The 27632-nt window shown below is 38.2% G+C and overlaps 1 protein-coding gene across 2 annotated transcripts; it reads left to right on the forward strand.

Moving 5' to 3' along the window:
- On the forward strand, positions 1-27632 carry LOC137082522 (G-protein-signaling modulator 1). 2 transcript variants are annotated; one of them, XM_067447757.1, is made up of 5 exons: positions 1-630; positions 754-1167; positions 3360-3516; positions 7405-7712; positions 27228-27632. In XM_067447757.1, exons 2-5 carry the CDS (start codon positions 772-774, stop codon positions 27363-27365), a joined length of 999 nt encoding a protein of 332 aa, XP_067303858.1. In that variant the 5' UTR covers positions 1-630; positions 754-771; the 3' UTR covers positions 27366-27632. The 2 variants fall into 2 exon arrangements, with proteins under 2 accessions (XP_067303858.1, XP_067303856.1); XM_067447755.1 differs by having other exon boundaries at positions 2-630; positions 729-1167.

Here is a 27632-nt window from a genome sequence, read left to right on the forward strand (position 1 = left end):
CATTGAGTTGCTCAAGATTCCTTTTCTGCATAGTTCACATGTCATTGCCTGGAGGCTTTCAGTTTGAGAAACACGGGGAGAAACAGGACTTGGTGCTAACTGTAAAAAGTATCCCTTTTTAAACAATTGATACTAAGTTCTTTGCACATGTCTTCGTCTATGCCACCAACTTCTCTTTTTGCTTTCAGTCAACAGGAAATCTGCAAAACCACAGACTGTGAAACAACCAGGCGGCCGGTTTCAACATGCAAGCCTTTCAGAGCTATCGTTTCTACTTATTATTGTTATAAAAGAGTGTTTAAAGTAAAGTTGGTTTGAAGTGTGTGTGTCATCAGTGCATTTCTAATCATGAAGCCATTCCGCTTGTTCGACTGAAACGGGTCAGATAAATAGGGGTGGATCAGGGGCAAAAGAGAGGAACAGGAAGAGACAGAGCAAAGCAGACTTTGAGACAGTGAAGTTGTCGAGGCATCGTGTCAGCTTCTGGCTCTTTTCAGATTAGTTTGTGAGACGCGCTCGTATAGATATGTGGGAGTTAATGCGTGTCCGTACACGGAGGTGAGATGCATGTGGGCTTTACTTGACATTCCGTTCTGAGGACTTCATTTTAACTCTTCTAAGGTCGGCGAGGTAAGCAAGGCCGTAAAATGTCACCCACTGACTGATATTATTAGTGTTGTGCATTGAAAACAATTGACTAGGTGTCAAAATATTACTCATTTTTATAGGCTCTCCAATCTTCTTTTTATGGAGAGCTCCGCAGACGTTGTGATGGATTGCTCTGAGGTCAAAGTTGGGACCTCAGCGGACGACAAGCATTTGGAGCCTCTTCTTATTTTGGAAGAAGGGGACGAACCCTTGAACAAGAGCGCAGAGAGAGGAAGGATCGTCCTGAGAGTTCGGACTGAGGGAAGCTCACATGATCACAACAATGTCCAAGTGGGAGAAAGTGAGAGTGAAGCAATAGAGATGAATGAAGAGAGGAGTGCCAATGAGGCGCATCAGGTGGGCGATCACATGGGCCCTGAAAACGTTACAGAAGATGAGGAGGGACTTTCAGGCGGGACAGCAAGACCAGACCAGATGGCTCAAGAAAAAACCTCCGCTCAAGCAGAAGTAAAGCTGCGGCCCAAAGACACACTGAGCCCTCACCATGCAAAGGCAATGGTAACGTTTCAGAGTAATATTAATAATAATGTTAATATGCATTCCTGTGTTGACACGTTAGGGGCGGGACGCATTGAAGGGCTCGTCACTGCAAAAAATGCTTTTCTTATTTAGTATTTTTGTCTTGTTTCTAGTCCAAACATCTACAAATTCTTTAAAAAAAGAAGCATTTACTAGACAAGCAAAATTATTTTTTTGTGTGGAAAAAAATAACTCAAATGAAGAGAGTTTTTGCTCAAAATAAGATAAATAATCTGCCAACGGGGTAATCAAAATAATCTTAAACAGAAAATAAGATTATTTTTCTTACCCCTTTAGCAGATTATTTATCTTATTTTGAGCAAAAACTCTCTTCATTTGAGTTATTTCTTCCCAAAACAAGACAAAAAATTTTACTTAAAAAATACTAAGTAAGAAAAGCATTTTTTGCAGTGTCCCTGTGATCAAAGCTGAATTTATCATTGTAATATTGTCAGTGTTGAGGAAATTTTTTTTTTTTTGATGAAATGTATTTTTATAACATCATAAATGTCTTTACTGACACTTTTCTTGTCAATTCAGTGTGTGCCGAATAAAACCATTAATTTATTTTAAAACAAACAATATAGTGCACAATTGCCATCGCACACCTGTAACTAATAGATAAGAGATACCCAGATCCAAAACTCTCAATAAACAAACAAAAGGAAATCCCGCACACTATCAATACTTGCAAAAATCAGAAACACTAAAAAAATCAGAAACTTTTCAACAACGTTTCGGTCGGTCTCATGACCTTCATCAGCCATTTCATAGGCCTAACGAAGGTCATGAGACCGAAACGTTGCTAATAAAAAGTTTCTGATTTTTGCAAGTATTGATAGTGTGCGGGATTTCCTTTTGTTTGATTATTGAAAACACACGATATAAAAAGTGTTTTAAAAGCTCAGACACCGATTGTAAATGTCAGTTTTTGTTCGTCTTACAGGTATTTGGACATTGCCAAAAGTCTTTTAGAAGGAATTTACAAAAATACATAAAGTTCAGTAATGAAATTTTCATCCCGTTTTTAATTAAGAATTTAAAGTCTTTATACTGTACATTATTATTATTATGAAAAAAGTTTATAATAATAATTAAAACTATTTTTTTTTTAAAATGTATTATTTATTTATAAAGTTTTATTATTTTTTTTTTATTATTATTAGTATTATTTATTAAGTTAATAATAATCAAACTATATATATAATTTTTAAATATTTTTATTTAAATGTATTTTTCAAGTTTATTATTATTATTATTATTATTATTATTATTATTATTATTATTATTATTATTATTATTATTATTATTATTATTATTATTATAATAAACGTTTTTATTATTAATATTATAAAAAATACTAATATTTTTTACCAGGCCCACATATATTACATTATTATTATTATTATTATTATTATTATTATTATTATTATTATTATTATTATTATTATTATTATTATTATTATTATTATTATTATTATATAATTTCTTTATTATTATTATTATTCATAATAATAATCATAATATTTAAATAATGAAAAGCTTTAATTATATGTATTTCTATTTATTATTATTATTATTATTATTTCTTTATTATTATTATTATTCATAATAATAATCATAATATTTAAATAATGAAAAGCTTTAATTATATGTATTTCTATTTATTATTATTATGATTATTTATTATTATTATTATTATTATTATTATTATTATTATTATTATTATTAAAGTTTATGTTCTACTATGGTAATGAAAATAAATTAATAATAATAAAAATCATAATAATCATAATAATAATAATAAATAGAAATACATATAATTAAAGCTTTTCATTATGTAAATATTATGATTATTATTATTATGAAAAAATCTGATAATAATAATTGTACTTTCCATTGTACCTTCGTTATTTGACATTTATGGGTGAAGGCCTAAATTCATTATGAACATGGATATTACTTAATATTTTTAATAATAATACAATTTTTTTATTTTTTTTATTTACCAATTTTATTTTACTGAGATCAATCTTGATCATTTTGTGTTATTGACAAGCATTGCATATGGCGAGAAATAAAACAATTATGTACATATTTTAAAAATAGAAATAAATATAAGCTAAGTGATCTGAAAGTGTAAGTAGTGACTGTGCTGTGATTGTGCTTAGGGTCAAAGGTCATCTCCAGATTTCCCAGATGCTCTGTGTGAGCTGCTGTTCGCTCTACAGGAGGGCCGGCGGCTCAACGACCAGCGATGCTCGTTCCGTCTGGAGGGACGCAGAAGATGCTACTCTGAGCCCAGCACACCTCGCCACAGCCAGAGAGGTACACACTCACACACACACACGCACATCCACATGCACACACATGCACACGCACACACTCACTCACTCACTCTCTGACTCACTCACTCACTCACTCACTCACTCACTCACTCACGGACTCACTCACTGACTCACTCACTGACTCACTCACTCACTCACTCACTCACTCACTCACTCACTCACTCACTCACTGACTCACTCACTCACTCACTGACTCACTCACTCACTCACTCACTCACTCACTGACTCACTCACTCACTCACTCACTCACTCACTCACTCACTCACTCACTCACTGACTCACTCACTCACTGACTTACTGACTCACTGACTCACTGACTCACTCACTCACTCACTCACTCACGGACTCACTCACTGACTCACTCGCTGACTCACTCACTCACTCACTCACGGACTCACTCACTGACTCACTCACTCACTCACTCACTCACTCACTCACTCACTCACACAATCACTCACTCACTCACTCACTCACTCACTTACTCACTCGACTCACTCACTGACTCACTCACTCACTCACTCACTCACTCACTCACTCACTCACTCACTCACTCACTCACTCACTCACTCACTGACTCACTCACTCACTCACTCACTTACTGACTCACTCACTCACTGACTCACTCACTGACTCACTCACTCACTCACTCACTCACTCACTCACTGACTCACTCACTCACTCACTCACTCACTCACTGACTCACTCACTCACTGACTCACTCACTCACTCACTCAATCACTCACTCACTCACTCACTCACTCACTCAATCAATCACTCACTCACTCACTCACTGACTCACTCACTGACTCACTCACTCACTCACTCACTCACTCACTCACTGACTCACTCACTGACTCACTCACTCACTCACTCACTCACTCACTCACTGACTCACTCACTCACTCACTCACTCACTCACTGACTCACTCACTCACTGACTCACTCACTCACTCACTCAATCAATCAATCACTCACTCACTCACTCACTCACTCACTCACTCACTCACTCACTCACTCACTCACACACTCACTCACTCAATTCAATTCAATTGTGCTTTATTGGCATGACATACATGGGTACATATTGCCAAAGCATTTCACAAAGCAAAACAGAAACATACATCAAACATATTCACATTTATATTTATATATACACATAATAAGCAATACATATTTTATTAATCAGGATGTGTTCACTCAGTACATCTCAATTTGTGGCATTTATAGATATGCTGTGCTATATAAGTGGAAGCAGGTCCTTCACCGAGTAAGACCTTCAGTTTTTCGTGATGGTGTAGTGACTGGAAGTCAGGGATAATGTGTTGTATTTGCCCATCCAGTGAGTCTCTTAGGGCGGTGTATTTATCACAGTGGAGGAGGAAGTGTGCCTCTGTCTCCACTGCTCCTGATCTACACTCTCTACAGATACGCTCTTCTGTGGGCAGCCATGTCTTCTTATGCCGCCCTCTTTCTATGGCCAGCGTGTGGTCACTCAGCCTGTACTTGGTTAATAACGCTCTGTGTGTTGTGTTTCTGACTGAGATGAGATAGTTAGCCAGACTGTACTCTCTGTTTAGTCCCAGATAACATTGGAGACGGCTTTGCTCTTTGGTTTGATGTTTCCAGTGCTGCATATACGCCTCTCTCTCGTTTTTCATGATTTCTTTGATTTCTGCAGATTTTACAGGAGCAGTGGTATACGCTTTGTTCATCAGTTCTGACACCATTACACAGAGATTACTTTTCTGGGTTTGTAGGGCTTTAAACTGAAGATCATCTTTAGAGCTTGAGTGTAGGTGGATCCAGAACTTCAAGGCTCTTTTTTTAATGGTTAGATTAAGGGGCAGTCGGCCCAGCTCCGGCCTGCATGCGTTGTTCGGTGTGTTTCTGTGGACGTGGAGGATGTTTCGACAGAACTCTACATGTAGGCCTTCTACAGGGTGTTTGTCCCAGACCTTATGGCTGAAGTTACTCGCTGGGCCCCAGACCTCACTTCCGTACAGTGCAATGGGCAGGATGACGCTATCGAATATCTTTGTCCAGATTCTAATGGGGATGTCTATTTTAAATAATTTCATTCGTATAGCGTGCAGGGCTCTGCGGGCTTTTGCAAGTAATGTTTTAATTGCTAATTTAAAGTTTCCAGTGGGTGTTAAAACCAGACCAAGATAATTATAATGTAAAGTGTGTTGAATTGTGCTGTTGTTTACAGTAAATATATGTTCATGTTCCAGATTTCTGGGTTTCTTCTGAAAAATCTTGATCTCAGTTTTTTGGGAGTTGACTTCTAAGGACCAGTCCTGGCAGTATTTAGTTAAGATGTCGAGGTTTTTCTGGAGGCCTTCTGGTGTTTTAGACAGAATTAGTAAGTCGTCTGCATACAGTAAATATTTGACTTCTGTGTCAAACAGTTGAAGTCCTGGACTCTCTGATTGGTCCAATAGATCTGCCAATTCATTAATATAAATGTTAAATAGAGTTGGGCTGAGGCAGCAGCCCTGTCTGACCCCTCGCTGTTGGGAAAAATATTCTGTTCTTTGTTGATCAATTTTTACTGCACATTTATTTTTGTTATACATGTTTTTTATCAAGTCATATGTTTTTCCCCCAATACCACTTTGAATGATTTTATAAAACAATCCTTTATGCCAAATGGAATCAAAAGCCTTCCTGAAATCGACGAAGCAAGCAAATATTTTTCCTTCCTTCTTTTGGTGTACATGTTGGTTTAGTAATGTGTGTAGTGTGTGAATATGATCAGTGGTTCGATGTTTGGGGAGAAAGCCAATTTGAGATTTGCTCACTCACTGACTCACTGACTCACTCACTCACTCACTCACTGACTCACTAATTCACTCACTCACTCACTCACTCACTCACTCACTGACTCACTCACTGACTCACTCACTCACTCACTCACTCACTCACTCACTCACTGACTCACTCACACACTCACACACTGACTCACTGACTCACTCACTCACTCACTCACTGACTCACTCACTGACTCACTAATTCACTCACTCACTCACTCACTCACTCACACACTCACTCACTCACTCACACACTCACACACTCACTCACTCACACACTCACACACTGACTCACTGACTCACTGACTCACTGACTCACTCACTCACTCACTCACTCACTCACTCACTCACTCACTCACTCACTCACTGACTCATTCACTCACTGACTCACAGACTCACTCACTCACTCACTCACTCACTCACTCACTCACTCACTCACTCAGACACGCACTCACTCATTCACTCACACACTCACTCACTGACTGACTCAGACACACACTCACTCACTCACTCACTCACTGACTGAGTCACTCACTCACTCACTCACTCACTCACTCACTCACTCACTGACTCACTCACTCACTCACTCACTGACTCATTCACTCACTGACTCACAGACTCACTCACTCACTCACTCACTCACTCACTCACTCACTCACTCACTCACTCACTCACTCACTCACTCACTCACTCACTCACTCACTGACTCACTCACTCACTCACTCACTCACTGACTCATTCACTCACTGACTCACAGACTCACTCACTCAGACACACACTCACTCATTCACTCACACACTCACTCACTGACTGACTCAGACACACGCTCACTCACTCACTCACTCACTCACTCACTCACTCACTCACTCACTCACTCACTCTCTCTCTCTCACACACACACACACACACACACACACACACACACACACACACACACACACACACACACACACACACACACACACACACACACACACACACACTCACTCACTCACTCACTCATTGTAGGAAATAACATTCAGCAGCTCTCATGAGCCGTGTGTTGCTCCCCACAGTGGTTTTCTCCTCCATGACGTCTCTGCAGAAGGAGGAGTTCTTCGACCTGCTGGCGACCTCTCAGGGTCGGCGGCTGGATGACCAGCGAGCTGAGCTCCAGAATGCCTCCTCCGCCCCCGCCTCCATCCCTGCCTCCACCCCCTCCTCCGCCCCCGCCTCCACTCCTGCCCCCGCTCCCGCCTCCGCCTCCGCCCCCCCAGCCAAAGCCAAGCAGAGGAAGAGCAGCTGTAAGGGCACAGAGGTCACCCGGACGCTTCCCACGCAAACACCCAAAGAGGATTTATACAACATGATCGTCAACTCACAAGTGAGTGTGTTTGAGCTCAAAACACTGGAAGAGAGATATATACACTGATCAGGCATAACATTATGACCACATTATGATTCCTAATTTTGTGCTGTTCCCCGTCGAGACCCCTAAAGGTGTGCTGTGATCAGGGGCGTAAATCAAGTGTGTGTGTGTGTGTGTGTGTGTGTCCTTGCTTATATTACATTGTGGGGACCAAATGTCCCATAAGGATAGTACAATCTGAGATCATCTACATTGTGGGAACCAGCCAGCGGTCCCCACTTTTCAAAAGGCTTATAAATCACACAGGATGAGTTTTTTTGAGAAAGTAAAAATGCAGAATGTTTCCTGTGATGGGTAGGTTTAGGGGCTGTGTGTGTGTGTGTGTGTGTGTGTGTGTGTGTGTGTGTGTGTGTGTGTGTGTGTGTACTTGTCTACCTATCTAACAGGGGACCTTGGCGTCGTTACACACTCACCAACAGGGGACCTCTGAGCCAAGAGGGGACATTTTTCAAGTCCCCTGTTGGTCATGCACTAAATCATGTGAAAATGAAGTAAAAAACTAAAGAAATGCTCTGGTGATTTTTTAAATGTTTGACCAAGTAAGGACCTACAGGTGTGTGTGTTTAAATCATGTTAAAATCAAGAAACAACACACTGGTGAATTTTTAAAAATTTTGACCAAGAGGGGACCTAAGAGTGTGTGAGTGTTTAAGGCCATGCTCAGCAGCTCCCCTGTAGGCTGGAGCAGGAACTGTAATAGCCCTTAAACACACGTCGTTCACACACACACACTCCTCTATTGTTTGAATGGCCTGCTGTCCTCTGACTCTAGAGCTGCTGTTTAACAGGCTGCTTACTAAAGGAACAAACATTATATAGATTATATCTCTTTACTAAACACCCTGACTAGTTTCAAACTTTGCATTACTTTAAAATTAAATACTACAGGATCCAAGAAAAAACGATTAAAAAATCTAAACAACCAGGATGTAATTAGAAATACATCTGCCATCAAAATGTGTGTGTCCTCAGTTTCTACAAATAAATATAGTAAATACCATCCATCATGGCCGTGGAGAGACCGTAAAACTTTATTAAATTATTAAGGGATCTCATTCAATGCTTTTGTAAACATTTTTTGTTTCTGTGTATATATATATATATATATAACATTTTAATGACAGTGGCCTATAATTATTGAAAAATAATGCATTATTTTATTTATATTAAAAAAAAAGGTACGGTAAATGGGACAAACTTTGCATCTAAAGTTCTTTTAAACAAGTGTTAACATAGACATTATTAAAAACATTTTATTTTAGCCAAGTATTTGAAAAAATAATGTGTGACTTTTGGCCCATATAAAAGGCCCATCTTACCACCTTATACATTTATGAGCTTTTTAAACTAACCACTTTTGATTTATTTATGTTTAACAAAATGATGCAGGTCCCCTGTTAGATAGTAAATCACGACGCCTGTGTGTTTGCTGTGACATTTCTTATCATCATAAACACACTGCAAAGATTTAGAGTTTTTACAGCAATACCTGAGTTTAAAGGGTTAAATCAAGCAGAAATAGCTCTCTAATGTATTAATTGCAGGTCATTATTGAATAGTGATTACGTTACACACACACACTGACTCAGGTCCCCTGTTAGATAGTAAATCACGACGCCTGTGTGTTTGCTGTGACATTTCTTATCATCACAAACACACTGCAAAGATTTAGAGTTTTTACAGCAATACCTGAGTTTAAAGGGTTAAATCAAGCAGAGATAGCTCTCTAATGTATTAATTGCAGGTCATTATTGAATAGTGATTACGTTACACACACACACTGACTCAGGTCCCCTGTTAGATAGTAAATCACGACGCCTGTGTGTTTGCTGTGACATTTCTTATAATCACAAACACACTGTAAAGATTTAGAGTTTTTACAGCAATACCTGAGTTTAAAGGGTTAAATCAAGCAGAAATAGCTCTCTAATGTATTAATTGCAGGTCATTATTGAATAGTGATTATGTTACACACACACACTGACTCAGGTCCCCTGTTAGATAGTAAATCACGACGCCTGTGTGTTTGCTGTGACATTTCTTATCATCACAAACACACTGTAAAGATTTAGAGTTTTTACAGCAATAACTGAGTTTAAAGGGTTAAATCAAGCAGAGATAGCTCTCTAATGTATTAAATGCAGGTAATTATTGAATAGTGATTACGTTACACACACACTGACTCAGGTCCCCTGTTAGATAGTAAATCACGACGCCTGTGTGTTTGCTGTGACATTTCTTATCATCACAAACACACTGTAAAGATTTAGAGTTTTTACAGCAATACCTGAGTTTAAAGGGTTAAATCAGGCAGCAATAGCTCTCTAATGTATTAATTGCAGGTCATTATTGAATAGTGATTATGTTACACACACACTCACTCAGGTCCCCTGTTAGATAGTAAATCACGACGCCTGTGTGTTTGCTGTGACATTTCTTATCATCACAAACACTCTGTAAAGATTTAGAGTTTTTACAGCAATACCTGAGTTTAAAGGGTTAAATCAAGCAGAAATAGCTCTCTAATGTATTAATTGCAGGTCATTATTGAATAATGAATATGTTACACACACACACTGAGTTGAGTCCCGTTAGATAGTAAATCACGACGCCTGTGTGTTTGCTGTGTCATTTCTTATCATCACAAACACTCTGTAAAGATTTAGAGTTTTTACAGCAATACCTGAGTTTAAAGGGTTAAATCAAGCAGAAATAGCTCTCTAATGTATTAATTGCAGGTCATTATTGAATAGTGACTACGTTACACACACACTGACTCAGGTCCCCTGTTAGATAGTAAATCACGACGCCTGTGTGTTTGCTGTGTCATTTCTTATCATCACAAACACTCTGTAAAGATTTAGAGTTTTTACAGCAATACCTGAGTTTAAAGGGTTAAATCAAGCAGAAATAGCTCTCTAATGTATTAATTGCAGGTCATTATTGAATAGTGACTACGTTACACACACACTGACTCAGGTCCCCTGTTAGATAGTAAATCACGACGCCTGTGTGTTTGCTGTGTCATTTCTTATCATCACAAACACTCTGTAAAGATTTAGAGTTTTTACAGCAATACCTGAGTTTAAAGGGTTAAATCAAGCAGAAATAGCTCTCTAATGTATTAATTGCAGGTCATTATTGAATAGTGATTGTTACACACACACTGACTCAGGTCCCCTGTTAGATAGTAAATCACGACGCCTGTGTGTTTGCTGTGACATTTCTTATCATCACAAACACACTGCAAAGATTTAGAGTTTTTACAGCAATACCTGAGCTTAAAGGGTTAAATCAAGCAGAAATAGCTCTCTAATGTATTAATTGCAGGTCATTATTGAATAGTGATTACGTTACACACACACTGACTCAGGTCCCCTGTTAGATAGTAAATCACGACGCCTGTGTGTTTGCTGTGACATTTCTTATCATCATAAACACACTGCAAAGATTTAGAGTTTTTACAGCAATACCTGAGTTTAAAGGGTTAAATCAAGCAGAAATAGCTCTCTAATGTATTAATTGCAGGTCATTATTGAATAGTGATTATGTTACACACACACTGACTCAGGTCCCCTGTTAGATAGTAAATCACGACGCCTGTGTGTTTGCTGTGACATTTCTTATCATCACAAACACACTGTAAAGATTTAGAGTTTTTACAGCAATACCTGAGTTTAAAGGGTTAAATCAAGCAGAAATAGCTCTCTAATGTATTAATTGCAGGTCATTATTGAATAGTGATTACGTTACACACACACTGACTCAGGTCCCCTGTTAGACAGTAAATCACGACGCCTGTGTGTTTGCTGTGACATTTCTTGTTGTCATAAACACACTGCAAAGATTTAGAGTTTTTACAGCAATACCTGAGTTTAAAGGGTTAAATCAAGCAGAAATAGCTCTCTAATGTATTAATTGCAGGTCATTATTGAATAGTGATTACGTTACACACACACACTGACTCAGGTCCCCTGTTAGATAGTAAATCATGACGCCTGTGTGTTTGCTGTGTCATTTCTTATAATCACAAACACACTGCAAAGATTTAGAGTTTTTACAGCAATACCTGAGTTTAAAGGGTTAAATCAAGCAGAAATAGCTCTCTGATGTATTAATTGCAGGTCATTATTGAATAGTGATTACGTTACACACACACACTGACTCAGGTCCCCTGTTAGATAGTAAATCACGACGCCTGTGTGTTTGCTGTGACATTTCTTGTTGTCATAAACACACTGCAAAGATTTAGAGTTTTTACAGCAATACCTGAGTTTAAAGGGTTAAATCAAGCAGAAATAGCTCTCTAATGTATTAATTGCAGGTCATTATTGAATAGTGATTACGTTACACACACACACTGACTCAGGTCCCCTGTTAGATAGTAAATCACGACGCCTGTGTGTTTGCTGTGACATTTCTTATCATCACAAACACACTACAAAGATTTAGAGTTTTTACAGCAATACCTGAGTTTAAAGGGTAAATCAAGCAGAAATAGCTCTCTAATGTATTAATTGCAGGTCATTATTGAATAGTGATTACAATACACACACACACTGACTCAGGTCCCCTGTTAGATAGTAAATCACGACGCCTGTGTGTTTGCTTTGACATTTCTTATCATCATAAACACACTACAAAGATTTAGAGTTTTTACAGCAATACCTGAGTTTAAAGGGTAAATCAAGCAGAAATAGCTCTCTAATGTATTAATTGCAGGTCATTATTGAATAGTGATTACGTTACACACACACTGACTCAGGTCCCCTGTTAGATAGTAAATCACGACGCCTGTGTGTTTGCTGTGACATTTCTTATCATCACAAACAAACTGTAAAGATTTAGAGTTTTTACAGAAATACCTGAGCTTAAAGGGTTAAATCAAGCAGAAATAGCTCTCTAATGTATTAATTGCAGGTCATTATTGAATAGTGATTACGTTACACACACACTGACTCAGGTCCCCTGTTAGATAGTAAATCACGACGCCTGCGTGTTTGCTGTGACATTTCTTATCATCACAAACACACTGCAAAGATTTAGAGGTTTTACAGCAATACCTGAGTTTAAAGGGTTAAATCAAGCAGAAATAGCTCTCTGATGTATTAATTGCAGGTCATTATTGAATAGTGATTACGTTACACACACACTGACTCAGGTCCCCTGTTAGATAGTAAATCACGACGCCTGCGTGTTTGCTGTGACATTTCTTATCATCACAAACACACTGTAAAGATTTAGAGTTTTTACAGCAATACCTGAGCTTAAAGGGTTAAATCAAGCAGAAATAGCTCTCTGATGTATTAATTGCAGGTCATTATTGAATAGTGATTACGTTACACACACACTGACTCAGGTCCCCTGTTAGATAGTAAATCACGACGCCTGTGTGTTTCTCTCCTCAACCCCCACAACCCCCCACTCACAATTTACATTTCAACAAGGGAGACTTGAAAAACCAGTTTGTGAACCACAGGCCAATAGAGCTCAAACTACCAATGTGGCAGAACCCTTCTCAAATAAACTAGAGAAGATGCTGGGATTTGCCCTGCCAAATTAAACTAAATTACAGTTTTTACAATCGCTAGGCCACATTTCTCAATACTTTGGTCATTTTCAAAACTTGTTCTCCAAACCAACTTTCTGCTTCACATCAGTTATTTCACATTCAAAATCCACAAAAACTAACAAAACACTTCATTCATGTCTCAAATCAATTGCCAATGATCCACAGTTTAGCTTGCACAGACTGAAGTTGTGATCACTCTGTGAAGAGTTTTGAAAAAGTGACCAACATTTGTTTGACAAATTTGAGAGTGCCAGAGACTTTGACTAAGGAGAATATTCTGAGCACACTGTGTGATGTTATTGAGATCTTTTATGAAACTTTTTAGAGGTGACAAAAGTGAGAGTTCCAGAGTATCTAGCTGAAGAAAAAAGTCTGAGCACAGCATGCGATACTGTTGAGATCCCTTCTGAAACTTTAGAGGAGACACATTTGAGCAATCCAGTCTCTCTAGCCAAGGAGACAAATCAGAGCATAGTATGTGATGTTGTTGAGATCTCTTATGAAACTTTAGTGGAGATAAACATGAGAGAATGTCATTTTTTGTCTCAGGATAAACATGTGAGAAGCAGGAGACTTAGCCTTATGTCTCAATTTGATGTTCACTTGATCTCATTTCTTTCTAGGAGAAAGATGTGAGTTGAGAAGGAGATCTCAGGTTTGATTTTCCTTTCCTCTAGGTTGGCCTTTGGTTCACAAACTGGGTTTTTAGGGCCCTATAAAATCTGTTTTATTTTTTCCCAAATTCCGTTTTTTCCGTTTTAATTTTTGCAGATTCCTTTTTTTCCGTTAAAATGTTTGGTAATTCAGTTTTTTTACCCTTTACTGTAATTTTGGTGAAAAAAAGAGTTTGCTTTTAATGTTAATATAATACAACATAAAACAAAAAATAGGAATGACCTTAAATTTATCGAGGTAACAAACATCACATTTACTTTTTAGGACAAATATGATATTTGACATAACACTGCACTTCAAATACTTCAAATATTAATGGTTATTAGCTTTAAACTTTCCGGTAAAATAAATTATAATAGTTTATATAAGTTAAAATGAAAGTGCTCCATTAGCTTTTTCTTTCAAGTAAATTTTTTTAAAAAGAACTAAAAAAAAAAAAATCATAAGAATCATATTTTACAGTACTCTTAAGTATTATTAAGTAAAACATTTAAATTTGAAAATTAACATAAAAAAAACATTGCACCATGAAATCATGTAGTGAATTGTTCTGTGTGTTTAACAATCACCATAATGATATCCAGAGCTGTGAAAAATAAAAATACACGAAAACACAACACTGCCAGAAGTTTTTTCCCCCAACTTCAAAGGCCCCTTTAAATGATTAAAACTAGATGCTTCATTTTAACTTTAAGGTTACTTATCATGTAAACTACCCATATAGAGCATGTTAAATGCATGTTTGGAACAGACTAACAGAGGGGAAAACGGTCGCATTTGCAGCAGATATGCATTGCTGCCTAATGTGCACATTATAAATCAAAGCACGAGATGACAGGGGTCGAGCAGAACGCTGGAAAATCTGACAGAATGGACAATATTTGTCTGTCTGTGCAATACACGAGCGCGGCTCCCGCTCTCCATATGGAAAGCTTCTGCGCCGCCTGCGCGTGCAGTGTGAAACCGCCGTTAGCGTCGAGTTTCTTAACTTTTTCGCTGCCGAAAGCAGAGCCGTGGAGACCAACTTCGCCATACTTTCATTGTTTTGAAGGGCGAGCTGAAATGACGGGAGGGGTTGTGTCGCGGAGATTTGCTTCCCCCGGTCTGCACTTTCCTCAGACATACATTCTCCACCCACACGACACAGAATTTCATTACAAATATGTAAAATTCCGGGGAAATCTGCGTTAACACCAGATTCCGCGTTTATATGCAGATTCCGCGATTCCGTCCGCGATTCCGTGATCACGGAAATTATAGGGCCCTAGGTTTTCAAGTCTTCCCTTATTTATTATTATTAAAATGTAAATTGTGTGGGGGGTTGTGTGGATCTACTGTGTTTGTAGACCCGGTTTACAGCAGTTAGTTCACCTACAAATGAAAATTAGCCCATGATTTACTCACCCTCAAGTCATCCCAAGTGTATATGACATTCTTTTTTCAAATGAATAAAATCTGAGTTATTTAAATTTATATTAAAAAAGTCCTGGCTCTTCCCAGCTTTAAAATGCCAGTGCCTTGTCGGTCCATAAAAGTGCATCTAACCATCATATAACTGATCCACACAGTAACTGATCCATAGACTAAAATACTAGCTTTCGGTTTTCAGTGCTACACGAATCACATTGAGCTTAAAGGACAACTCCAGTGAGAAATGACCCTAGGGGTAATTAACAGATGGTTAGCGAGTAGATCGTTCTCTGGGATGCGGTTTCATGAAAATCGAATTTAAAGAGTTTTATCTCTAAACACAGATTAGCTTATAATGTTTGTCTATGGGGCATGGAATAAGTTAAATTAAATCGCTAGTTAATACCACTAACAAGGCTCAACATATCCTCACACACGGCAGCATAATGAGGGTCCCTACATGCAAACCGAAGCATTGAGAACTTGTTAGAGTACAAACGGTTTAATAAGAAGATACTTTATAAAGACAGTACATTACACGTTTACAGACTGCAGCCATCTTGGAAAACAGTCTCGACTAGTCGAGCCACGAACGTTGTGCTAAGTGAGCTGATCGATAGGAATTAAGTTTGTGAAATCTAATTACATGGACTTTTTTTTCTTTTTTTTTCTCTACTGCGTTCAGTGCTTTCTTCCGGAAACAATGGCCCATATGAGATTCCAAGTCACAGTTCATCACTTAGCACAGCGTTCGTCACTCAAATCTGTTTTTAGAGATAAAACTCTTTACACTTGATTTCCATGAAAACGCATCCCAGAGAAAGATCTACTCGGTAACCATCTATTAATTACCCCAAGGGTCATTTCTCACCGGAGTTGTCCTTTAAAGAGTAACCCTTCTTCACCCATGAATCCTTGACGTATGTGCACTGACAAACACTGAAGAGAGAAGATAGAGCTAAACAAAACTTAGCGTCAGGGGTTACTCTTTTCATAATAACACTAAAACACAATTTCTTTCAATAAAAATAATTAGTTTAGTCTATAAAGTTTAAAATATGGACATTGTTCTTACACAAACGTGCCACTTTGCTTCAGAAGGCTCTTCATTACTCACGTGCTATATGGGTGAACACCTAAAGCACACGCCCCAAAAGCTGTATCTCTGACAGTCCACGAATGCTAAACTAAAATGCTAAAATTAATACAAAATTATTTTAAAAAAAAAATAGGAAGTATCCCAGTAAACATAGTTGCTTATGTCATAGTAGGTTCAGTTAAGTGAACATACACTTTGAGAAAAAGTAACTTATAAAAAAAATATATATATATATATATATATATATATATATATATATATATATATATATATATATATATATTTATATTTTTTTATTTTTATTTTTTTATTTTTTTTTTTTACAGTGAGGACAATACAGTGTTATATTACAACTACTGAAAGGCTGTCCTGAAAAGCACTGTTTATTTCATGTGTATCATATCTTTTGTATTTATTTGTGCTTTCACTTGTAATGTGTTTGGGCTGGTGGTTTAGATGTGCTCTTGAAATTGGAATAGAGAATAGTGTGTGTGTTGAGTTTGCTGCTCAACCCCCCACCAGTAATTTACATTTCAATGCATGAAGACTCTCACAGGTGAGACACAGAACCTCACTACTGTTACCTATGTCCTAGACCAAATACACTGCCAAAAATAAATTGAAATTACATGATGAAATGAAATTACAATCGCTAGGACATATTTCCCAATATTTAGGAGAACTGAGTGAGGAGTTTATACATTTGTTAACCAACTTTCAGCTTCACAGCAGTTAATTTTACTTTTACAAATCAACTCATTCTTCCAGAGCACTAGCAGCGCAGGTTTACATCAACACTAACATCAAGAACATTATACAATTAAAATGTCTTTACAAAACTAGAATGACACTCTCTGCTGCTTATAATTCACTGCATACTTACAGTACAGTACAACATTATTCCTAAGTTTCCTCTTTTGAATGGATGGTAATGGTCTAACACTGGTGTTGGTGTTCAGTTTCATCAAAGTTGCTTTGATAGTGTTTGATTTTTTTTAGCAGTATAAATTGCAATACAATATTACTGTATAGATGTTTTAAATTGCTGTCTCATTCAGTTTTGTATTATGTTATTGTTTTGTCCATAAGTTTAACACTTTTGAAAACAGCATGTAAGGATGTGCGAATTGGCCTGTAGAACAAAGATTTGATTGTGTTTGTGTCAAAGTGAGAAAAGATTTCAGGTAAATTGAAAGATGTTGCCATTGAATGCATTTTTTGCTAAAGCAATGTTGATCCACAGTTAAGCTGTGATATAAAATGTTCTTTTACAAAACATTTCTCAATAATAAACACACTTTTTCAACTTTTTCAACTCTTCACACAGTGATCACAACTTCAGTCTGTGCAAGCTAAACTGTGGATCATTGGCACTTGATTTGAGACATGAATTAAGTGTTTTGTTAGTTTTTGTGGATTTTGAATGTGAAATAACTGATGTGAAGCAGAAAGTTGGTTTGGAGAACTGTGTGAAGGATTTTGAAAATGACCAAAGTATTGAGAAATGTGGCCTAGCGATTGTAAAAAATGTAATTTAGTTTAATTTGGCAGGGCAAATCCCAGCATCTTCTCTAGTTTATTTGAGAAGGGTTCTGCCACATTGGTAGTTTGAACTCTATTGGCCTGTGGTTCACAAACTGGTTTTTCAAGTCTTCCCTTATTGAAATGTAAATTGTGAGTGGGGGGTTGTGGGGGTTGAGGAGAGAAACACACAGGCGTCGTGATTTACTATCTAACAGGGGACCTGAGTCAGTGTGTGTGTGTAACGTAATCACTATTCAATAATGACCTGCAATTAATACATTAGAGAGCTATTTCTGCTTGATTTAACCCTTTAAGCTCAGGTATTGCTGTAAAAACTCTAAATCTTTACAGTGTGTTTGTGATGATAAGAAATGTCACAGCAACACACAGGCGTCGTGATTTACTATCTAACAGGGGACCTGAGTCAGTGTGTGTGTAACGTAATCACTATTCAATAATGACCTGCAATTAATACATTAGAGAGCTATTTCTGCTTGATTTAACCCTTTAAACTCAGTTATTGCTGTAAAAACTCTAAATCTTTGCAGAGTGTTTGTGATGATAAGAAATGTCACAGCAAACACAGAGGCGTCGTGATTTACTATCTAACAGGGGACCTGAGTCAGTGTGTGTGTGTGTGTAACATAATCACTATTTAATAATGACCTGCAATTAATACATTAGAGAGCTATTTCTGCTTGATTTAACCCTTTAAACTCAGGTATTGCTGTAAAAACTCTAAATCTTTACAGTGTGTTTGTGATGATAAGAAATGTCACAGCAAACACACAGGCGTCGTGATTTACTATCTAACAGGGGACCTGAGTCAGTGTGTGTGTACCGTAGTCACTATTCAATAATGACCTGCAATTAATACATTAGAGAGCTATTTCTGCTTGATTTAACCCTTTAAACTCAGGTATTGCTGTAAAAACTCTAAATCTTTGCAGTGTGTTTGTGATGATAAGAAATGACACAGCAAACACACAGGCGTCGTGATTTACTATCTAACAGGGGACCTGAGTCAATGTGTGTGTGTAACGTAATCACTATTCAATAATGGCCTGCAATTAATACATTAGAGAGCTATTTCTGCTTGATTTAACCCTTTAAACTCAGGTATTGCTGTAAAAACTCTAAATCTTTGCAGTGTGTTTGTGATTATAAGAAATGTCACAGCAAACACACAGGCGTCGTGATTTACTATCTAACAGGGGACCTGAGTGAGTGTGTGTGTAACAATCACTATTCAATAATGACCGGCAATTAATACATTAGAGAGCTATTTCTGCTTGATTTAACCCTTTAAACTCAGGTATAGCTGTAAAAACTCTAAATCTTTGCAGTGTGTTTGTGATGATAAGAAATGTCACAGCAAACACACAGGCGTCGTGATTTACTATCTAACAGGGGACCTGAGTCAGTGTGTGTGCAACGTAATCACTATTCAATAATGACGTGCAATTAATACATTAGAGAGCTATTTCTGCTTGATTTAACCCTTTAAACTCAGGTATTGCTGTAAAAACTCTAAATCTTTGCAGTGTGTTTATGATGATAAGAAATGTCACAGCAAACACACAGGCGTCGTGATTTACTGTCTAACAGGGGACCTGAGTGAGTGTGTGTGTGTAACGTAATCACTATTCAATAATGACCTGCAATTAATACATTAGAGAGCTATTTCTGCTTGATTTAACCCTTTAAACTCAGATATTGCTGTAAAAACTCTAAATCTTTGCAGTGTGTTTGTGATGATAAGAAATGTCACAGCAAACACACAGGCGTCGTGATTTACTATCTAACAGGGGACCTGAGTGAGTGTGTGTGTGTAACGTAATCACTATTCAATAATGACCTGTAATTAATACATTAGAGAGCTATTTCTGCTTGATTTAACCCTTTAAACTCAGGTATTGCTGTAAAAACTCTAAATCTTTGCAGTGTGTTTATGATGATAAGAAATGTCACAGCAAACACACAGGCGTCGTGATTTACTATCTAACAGGGGACCTGAGTGAGTGTGTGTGTGTAACGTAATCACTATTCAATAATGACCTGCAATTAATACATTAGAGAGCTATTTCTGCTTGATTTAACCCTTTAAACTCAGGTATTGCTGTAAAAACTCTAAATCTTTGCAGTGTGTTTGTGATGATAAGAAATGTCACAGCAAACACACAGGCGTCGTGATTTACTATCTAACAGGGGACCTGAGTGAGTGTGTGTGTGTAACGTAATCACTATTCAATAATGACCTGCAATTAATACATTAGAGAGCTATTTCTGCTTGATTTAACCCTTTAAACTCAGGTATTGCTGTAAAAACTCTAAATCTTTGCAGTGTGTTTGTGATGATAAGAAATGTCACAGCAAACACACAGGCGTCGTGATTTACTATCTAACAGGGGACCTGAGTCAGTGTGTGTGTAACATAATCACTATTCAATAATGACCTGCAATTAATACATTAGAGAGCTATTTCTGCTTGATTTAACCCTTTAAACTCAGTTATTGCTGTAAAAACTCTAAATCTTTACAGTGTGTTTGTGATGATAAGAAATTGTCACAGCAAACACACAGGCGTCGTGATTTACTATCTAACAGGGGACCTGAGTCAGTGTGTGTGTAACGTAATCACTATTCAATAATGACCTGTAATATTCAATAATGTCAATGCATTGGTGTACCTGACAATAATCTTAAATGAGAGATGTGGACTGATCATATACTGTAATTATGAAGACACAACAGAGAATGAATTTCTTAAAGAAATGACTTTTCTGTAATGTAGTAGGTATTATGTCTAAGGTATATTGTGTTTGTGTGTGTGTGTGTGTGTGCCTATTGTGATACCAGATGCCTGTGTAAACAAGTTAACTTATTTTAATGTGTTGACTAACATACTAAAGCACAAGAAGACTTGTGGACTAACTAAGTGTAGTGTGTTACTTGATGTTACATCTTGTAACTTTATTGCGACTGTGTAATAAATATATTTAAAAATAAATTAAAGTATTAAAGTATATTTTAGGTTACAAATAAATACTTCTCAGTACATTCAAAAGAACACAGTTATTATAAAAAGACATATTATTACTTGACACATTATATAGTCTGTACGAAGCTTAACTGCATTTATGTTATTTATTTGTAAAGACATGTAATGGTGGAGATGGCATATATATATGCCAAATGCATATATATATATATATATATATAAAATGAAGACAGACTTGACTGCCAGCTCACTTCACATTCACACACAGCTCCACTGCAGACTAATGGAGGTCCCCTGTTGGATAGGTAGACATCGGTCACACACAAACACACACAGCTCCATTAGAGTCTATGGAGGTCCCCTGTTGGATAGGTAGACATCGCTCAGGTCCCCTCTTGGCATATTTTTTAAAAAATAAAAAAATGCTTATTTGAAGTTATATTATGAATAAGGACCTTAAAAGAAAATTTTGTATGTGATTTTTGTTTCTTCAAAATGACTAGAAACACAGGTCCCCTCTTGGATAGTGTAGAGTGATAGTCCCCTCTTGGTAATATAGACGTGTATGTGTGTGTGTGTGTGTGTGTGTGTGTGTGTGTGTGTGTGATGGGTAGGTTTAGGGGCAGTGTGTGTGTGTGTGTGTGTGTGTGTGTGTGTGTGTGTGTGTGTGTGTGTGTGTGTGTGTGTGTGTGTGTGTGTGATGGGTAGGTTTAGGGGCAGTGTAAGGGGATAGAAAATACGGTTTGTACAGTATAAAAACCATTATGCCTATGGAATGTCCCCACAAAGATAGTGAACCAGACGTGTGTGTGTGCCTACCCCCCCAATAGGGACTGTCCCCCCTAAAAACCATGCTGAATTGTAAATAATATAGTGATATATACTTTTAAATAAATGTGTAAGTAGTAAAACAAGACAAACGCAAACGGTAAAAAAGTGTTTTAGGTTTAGAAACATTTTGCGTCCCCCCCTTGCCCCACAGTGGATTGATCCTTCGCGCACCTCAACTATCCATACACCGTAAAAACTACCGCACTAGTTTGGGACTAGAACAAAACTCTTCAGACAGCAGTTGTGAAACACTAGTAATTAGCTGTCAAGGCTATTTTATTCACTTTAAACATCAGATGAAGTGATTCTTTTCTCTTTAATACAGACTAGGCTTGCTGCGATAGTCTGTGCTACTGGTATACGAGCGAAACACCAGTTACAACCAGGGGCGTGGGACTGGGGGGATAAAGGGTACTGAGTAACCAGGGCCCGAGGCAGGGAAGTCCTTTTTTCTATACATACATGGTACGGGGGCCCAGCAAGATGGTTTGTACCCAGGGCCCAAAATTTGGTGCTACGCCCCTGGTTACAACACTTGCCCACAGCGGCTCCACCCCACTGTCGTTTCATTTTTTAGAATAATAAAATAATTGAGTTAATTTAGAGAACAGACAGAGAGTCGCAGCCACAAATACAGCAGGTCAGATTTCATTCATCATGAGAGCAAACCATAGACTCACTTGACAGACAAAAAGATTGCAGAAGATTTTGTTTCCAAGCGAAATGTACCAGCACCTTTTGTGTCGTCGTACTGTTTTCTTGCTGTGTCTTTTATTAAGAGAACAGGCTAATGTACTCAAAATTGGCGCTAATTGTAAACTGAAAGTATGCGCACGGCCGCTCTATCAGATCTGTGTTGGGTTTTGCTCATTATTTTAATGTGTGGCAGATCAGAGGACTTATAAAATACTATTTAATAATTATAATACGACTGCATGGTGAACCTTACTCATATTTCAACAACTATCGCTTTGTGTTGTTGGGTAGATAAAATGACAGAAAAGAAAAACGGACATTAGATAATTTTTCAGTGCGCCAAATAAGTACAAATGTTGTTGTTTTTTGTGGTACACATATCCTGAAGTACATTTTGGCTGTATTATTTGTGTCCCCTTAAAAAATTCCTCTTGGGAAATGTTATGTTTATTGTCCCCCCCCAACTGTTAGATGAAATGTACGCCCCTGGCTGTGGTATCTGGCACCAATATGTTAGCAGCAGATCCTTGAAGTCCTGTAAATTGTGAGGCAGGGGCTTCCACGGATCGGACTTTTGAGGGAATCTGGAGGCCGAGTCGACGCCTCAAACTGGTCGTTGTGCTCCTCAAACCATTCCTGAAGCATTTGTGCTTTGTGTCAGGAGCATTATCCTGCTGGAAGAGCCACAGCCACCAGAATACCGTTTCCATCAAAGGCTGAACATGGTCTCAGCAATGCTTAGGTAGGTGGAGCGTGTCAAAGTAACATCCACATGGATGGAGGACCCAAGGTTTCCCAGCAGAACATTGGCCAAAGCATCACACTGCCTCCGCCGGCTCGCCTTCTTCCCATAGTGCATCCTGGGGCCATGTGTTCCTCAGATTTCAGATTCAGATTTATACTTTATTGTCCTCAGGAGAGGAAATATGCTTCCACAGACTGTACCAGTGCAACATTCAGCACACATAACATACACATACTTCTCATAATACACAAATTATTGGTCACGTAAATATAAGCATACACAGACGGTATCAGCAGCAAACCTATGAGATATGAGACTTAATCACTATGTAGATTCAGTGCTCTTATTGCTGAAAGTACAAAACTTTTCCCTAGGCGTGATTTTTTATGGGGTAGCTGTCTGTATCTCCTGCCTGAGGGAAGAAGGATGAAACATGAATTGAGGGGGTGACTAGGGTTTCGCATAATAGTTTTTGCTCTGCGAATGATAGCAGTGTTAATCAGACCTGTCAAATTGGGAGTTGGCAGACCGATTATTTTTGAACAGGTGTTGGTGATTTTAATTAGCTTATTTCTATTAGTTCAAGAGAGCATGTTAAAATAGCAAGCAGCACAGTACAAAAGAACAGATTCGATGATACTTCGGTAAAGGTATCCCCAGGTAAGCCACACACACACACACACACCCGGCCATCCACGTGATGTAGAAGAACACGTGATTCCTCAGACCAGGCCACCTTCTTCCATCGCTCCATGGTCCAGTTCTGATGCTCACGTGCCACTGTTGGTGCTTTCGGCGGGGTCAGAGGTCACCCTGACTGGTCCATACGCCTCAAACTGAGCTGCTCTGTGTATTCTGACAGCTTTCTATCAGAACCAGCATTAACTTCTGGAGCAGTTTGAGCTCCAGTAGCTCGTCTGTTTGATCGGACCCCACGGGCCAGCCTTCGCTCCCCACGGTCATCAATGAGCCGATCAAAGACGATCGAAACAGTCTAGCTGACAGCCTGCCATGAACGTGAGATATATAACCAATCAGAGGAGACCCTTCTAGCCAATCATAGACGAAAAAGGCGGTACCTCCCCCTACCATCCTGGTCATGACAAATCCTGTCCCCCTGTGAAATCGTGTCCGCTTAGGACCAAACGTGGAAGCTGTTTTAAATGCTTAGGGTAAGTCTAACCATGGTGTATAAACTAAGCTAATTGGGTAGCTGTATGCTATACGCTAACTAAAAAAAAAACGCATAAAGAACAAGATATTTTTGATTTCATAACTTATAGCTTCAGTTATATACTAGTATGTAAAACATATGATTTGCAAGATATTTAAGACTATTTTAACACATTTTAAATGACAAAAATCAAAACGTGATTTTATATGAATACTAAAGTTCTTTCAGCCAATAGAATCGCTATAGGGTCCTAAGCGGACACAGCTGATTTCACAGGGGGACAGGATTTGTCACTGAAGCCTCCCGGCCTCCATCGCCCCCCGGTGGCCGGTCCCAGTATAGCCGCATCTCTGTGTTTTCTAATGGACGCGAGGCAAACTAAACAATCAAATTACACTTCAAATATTTTTTTTCCAAAGTTAGTTTATGTCATTGTAGGCAGTTATCATCACGATGATTTAATTTCAAGTGTTCGTTTTTTTAAATAAATTTAGTTTTAATTAGTTATTTGATGCTATAAAAACGTGTGTGTGATGTCATGATTGACAGCTGAGATCGACGTCTTTTCCTCTCGCGATAGGTCATTCCAAAATGATGGCACTTGGTAGGTTTGTATGTCCCATCCACCGCACTAGCCATTATTTTTATTGGAAGGAGACGTACGTGTCCAATGTCCAAGCATTAATGGCAGGGTAAGCCCCTTAGGTTAGTGGCACGCATATGAGGTGTGTGTGTGTGTGTGTGTGTGTGTGTGTGTGTGTGTGTGTGTGTGTGTGTGTGTGTGTGTGTGTGTGTGTGTGTGTGTGTGTGTGTGTGTGTGTGTGTGTCAGATACGTTTAAGTTTGGTTTAAGTTTGCATGGGAACTCAAATGTTTTTTTTGTTTTTTTTACCACTTTCGTTATTTTGGCTAGAAATTTCGTTGGAAATATGAAATGAATTTAGAAATGCGTTTGAAATTAAAAATTTGCCGTTAATAAACAAAATATATTTTTTGAAATTACATGATTATGAAAAGTGAGCATCATGAGTAAGATATAAGATTCGCAATGTTTGAGACTTGAGGTCACACATCATTTTGACCACTTCGAGTTTTATTTTCTAGAAAGTCTTTCATAAAAATGTATTTCGTTTTTTATAAATTGGATTTTAATTTTGATCGATGTTTCATCAACTAATTGCCTGTATATTAAATAAAAAGCAAACCAAGATCGTCTGGAATGGATTGACGTGTGTCGTTTCCTCGGCCTTAACTATAGCTTATAGTCTGTTTTAATACATTTCTTGAATATATGTCTTCATTACAGTCGGCATATAGTTATGAGATTATTTGTGGCTGCACCAGGCTCCATACTAGGTTAAAGTAATGCCACTGAGGAGAAAATATATGTCGTTTTAACGACAAGATCTCGTTATTACGAGAAAATATGTTGTTAAAAGACACAATTGAGTGGGAAAATAATATATAGGCCTTATGTGGTCTCCGCACCAGGTGTAAATGCAAGAAAAACGTTTCCATTGCAGTTTTGCGAAAATGTCCTTTTTCGAATTGCCTGAAAAACCACCTCATGAGAGCGTAAAAACTTTTTTGCGAAATTGCCGCGTTTCCATTGGGCGTATTTTCAATTCGCATTTTCAATTTGCAAAGGGTAATGGAAACGCAGCTACTGAGGCACTAACAGCAAGTTTTGGGGATTTTTGGGAGCAGATTGGAGCTTTAGCTTTAATTTCTACATTTCCATGTCTGTTTATTTCACATCAATATAATGAATTGTTCTGCATCTGTGAGAGTGTGGGCGGGCTTTTGATATCGCAGCTGTACTTCCTGCTCTACTGCGCAATTCTGGACCCGGACTTTTTTATATTTACTGTTACACTAAAATCCAAAAGTGAAGAATTTATGTTATTTATTACTTGATTGTTCAAGCTACCTCACAGAAGTGCTCTGTTTGTTATTAAAGGGTTACTTCAGCGATTAGCATATGGCTTTGTATCAGTAGAAACCCTGGAGTATATTCAAATGATTGTGCTTTCCCCCCTCATATCTCCCTGAGACAAGAGATTTAGGCATTTTATTTCTGGAAAAATTCCTCCTATGATGCAAATTGACAATATTTGCATCATAGGAGGAATGTTTGGCCAAAGGCTAAAGACTACAGCCAGCAGAGGGAGCCATTTCCGCATGTCTCATCACGAGAGCTCATCAGCTCATTTATCTCACTCCTGCAGTCAGTGCTCAGTGCTGTGATACTCGCGCGGTCACTCACTCATTATATTGAACACACACGTTCAGTTTTTAATTGTAGTGTCTTCTCTAACTCAGTCACAGTAATCCAGTAGCGGTGGCTGTGGGCGTGGCCTCACAGGGCAGCGAAGCATTCTGGGAATTGTAGTCTTTCATCCCCATGAGACAAAAATACTTTTTCCGTCTTTTCTCAGTCTAGAAGGCACCAAATTCAAAAATCATTTCACATTTCTGCTGCATTAATGACCCAGTTTAAATACAGATTCATCTTCCCAGCGCTGAAGTACCCCTTTAACAAGAGTTGTTGAATGTTAAAATAGAGAACATCCTGGATCGTGTTTTTCGCTCTTCTTTATTCTTTTTTTAATGTATTATAGAAGTATCGGATCTGGACTCGGTATCGGCAGATACTCAAAATCAAATGACTCTGACTCGAGGGCAAAAAACCCTGATCGGGACATACTATGTATTAAAGTGTGTGTTGTTGTGTTGCGGTGCAGGCTCAGGGGCGTCTGGAGGAGCAGCGCAGCTCGGCCCCCGGCCCGATGGACGACGAGGACTTCTTCTCTCTTCTGCTGAAGGTCCAGGGCGGGAGGATGGATGAGCAGAGGACAGAGCTGTTCAAACCGGTTCATTAATGTGTGTGTGACTGTGTGTGTGTGTGTGTGTGTGTGTGTGTGTGTGTGTTCCTGATGCCAGACTCTTTCCACTTATGAATAACTATAAAGATCAGATAAGACACCAGTATAAGAATACTTGCACTACTTCTGAACATTGCTCCATGTATTGCGCTTGAATTCACAACGCCAGATATACAGAATAAATCTGCTTTAGGTGTTCAGGGTCATTTGAAGGATCTTTGGCTTTTTCTGTTATGTGCACAAAATAAATATTTTAAATGTTCA

This window comes from Pseudorasbora parva, chromosome 7 (assembly GCF_024679245.1).
Source record: "Pseudorasbora parva isolate DD20220531a chromosome 7, ASM2467924v1, whole genome shotgun sequence".
In the NCBI taxonomy this organism is placed as follows: Eukaryota; Metazoa; Chordata; class Actinopteri; order Cypriniformes; family Gobionidae; genus Pseudorasbora; species Pseudorasbora parva.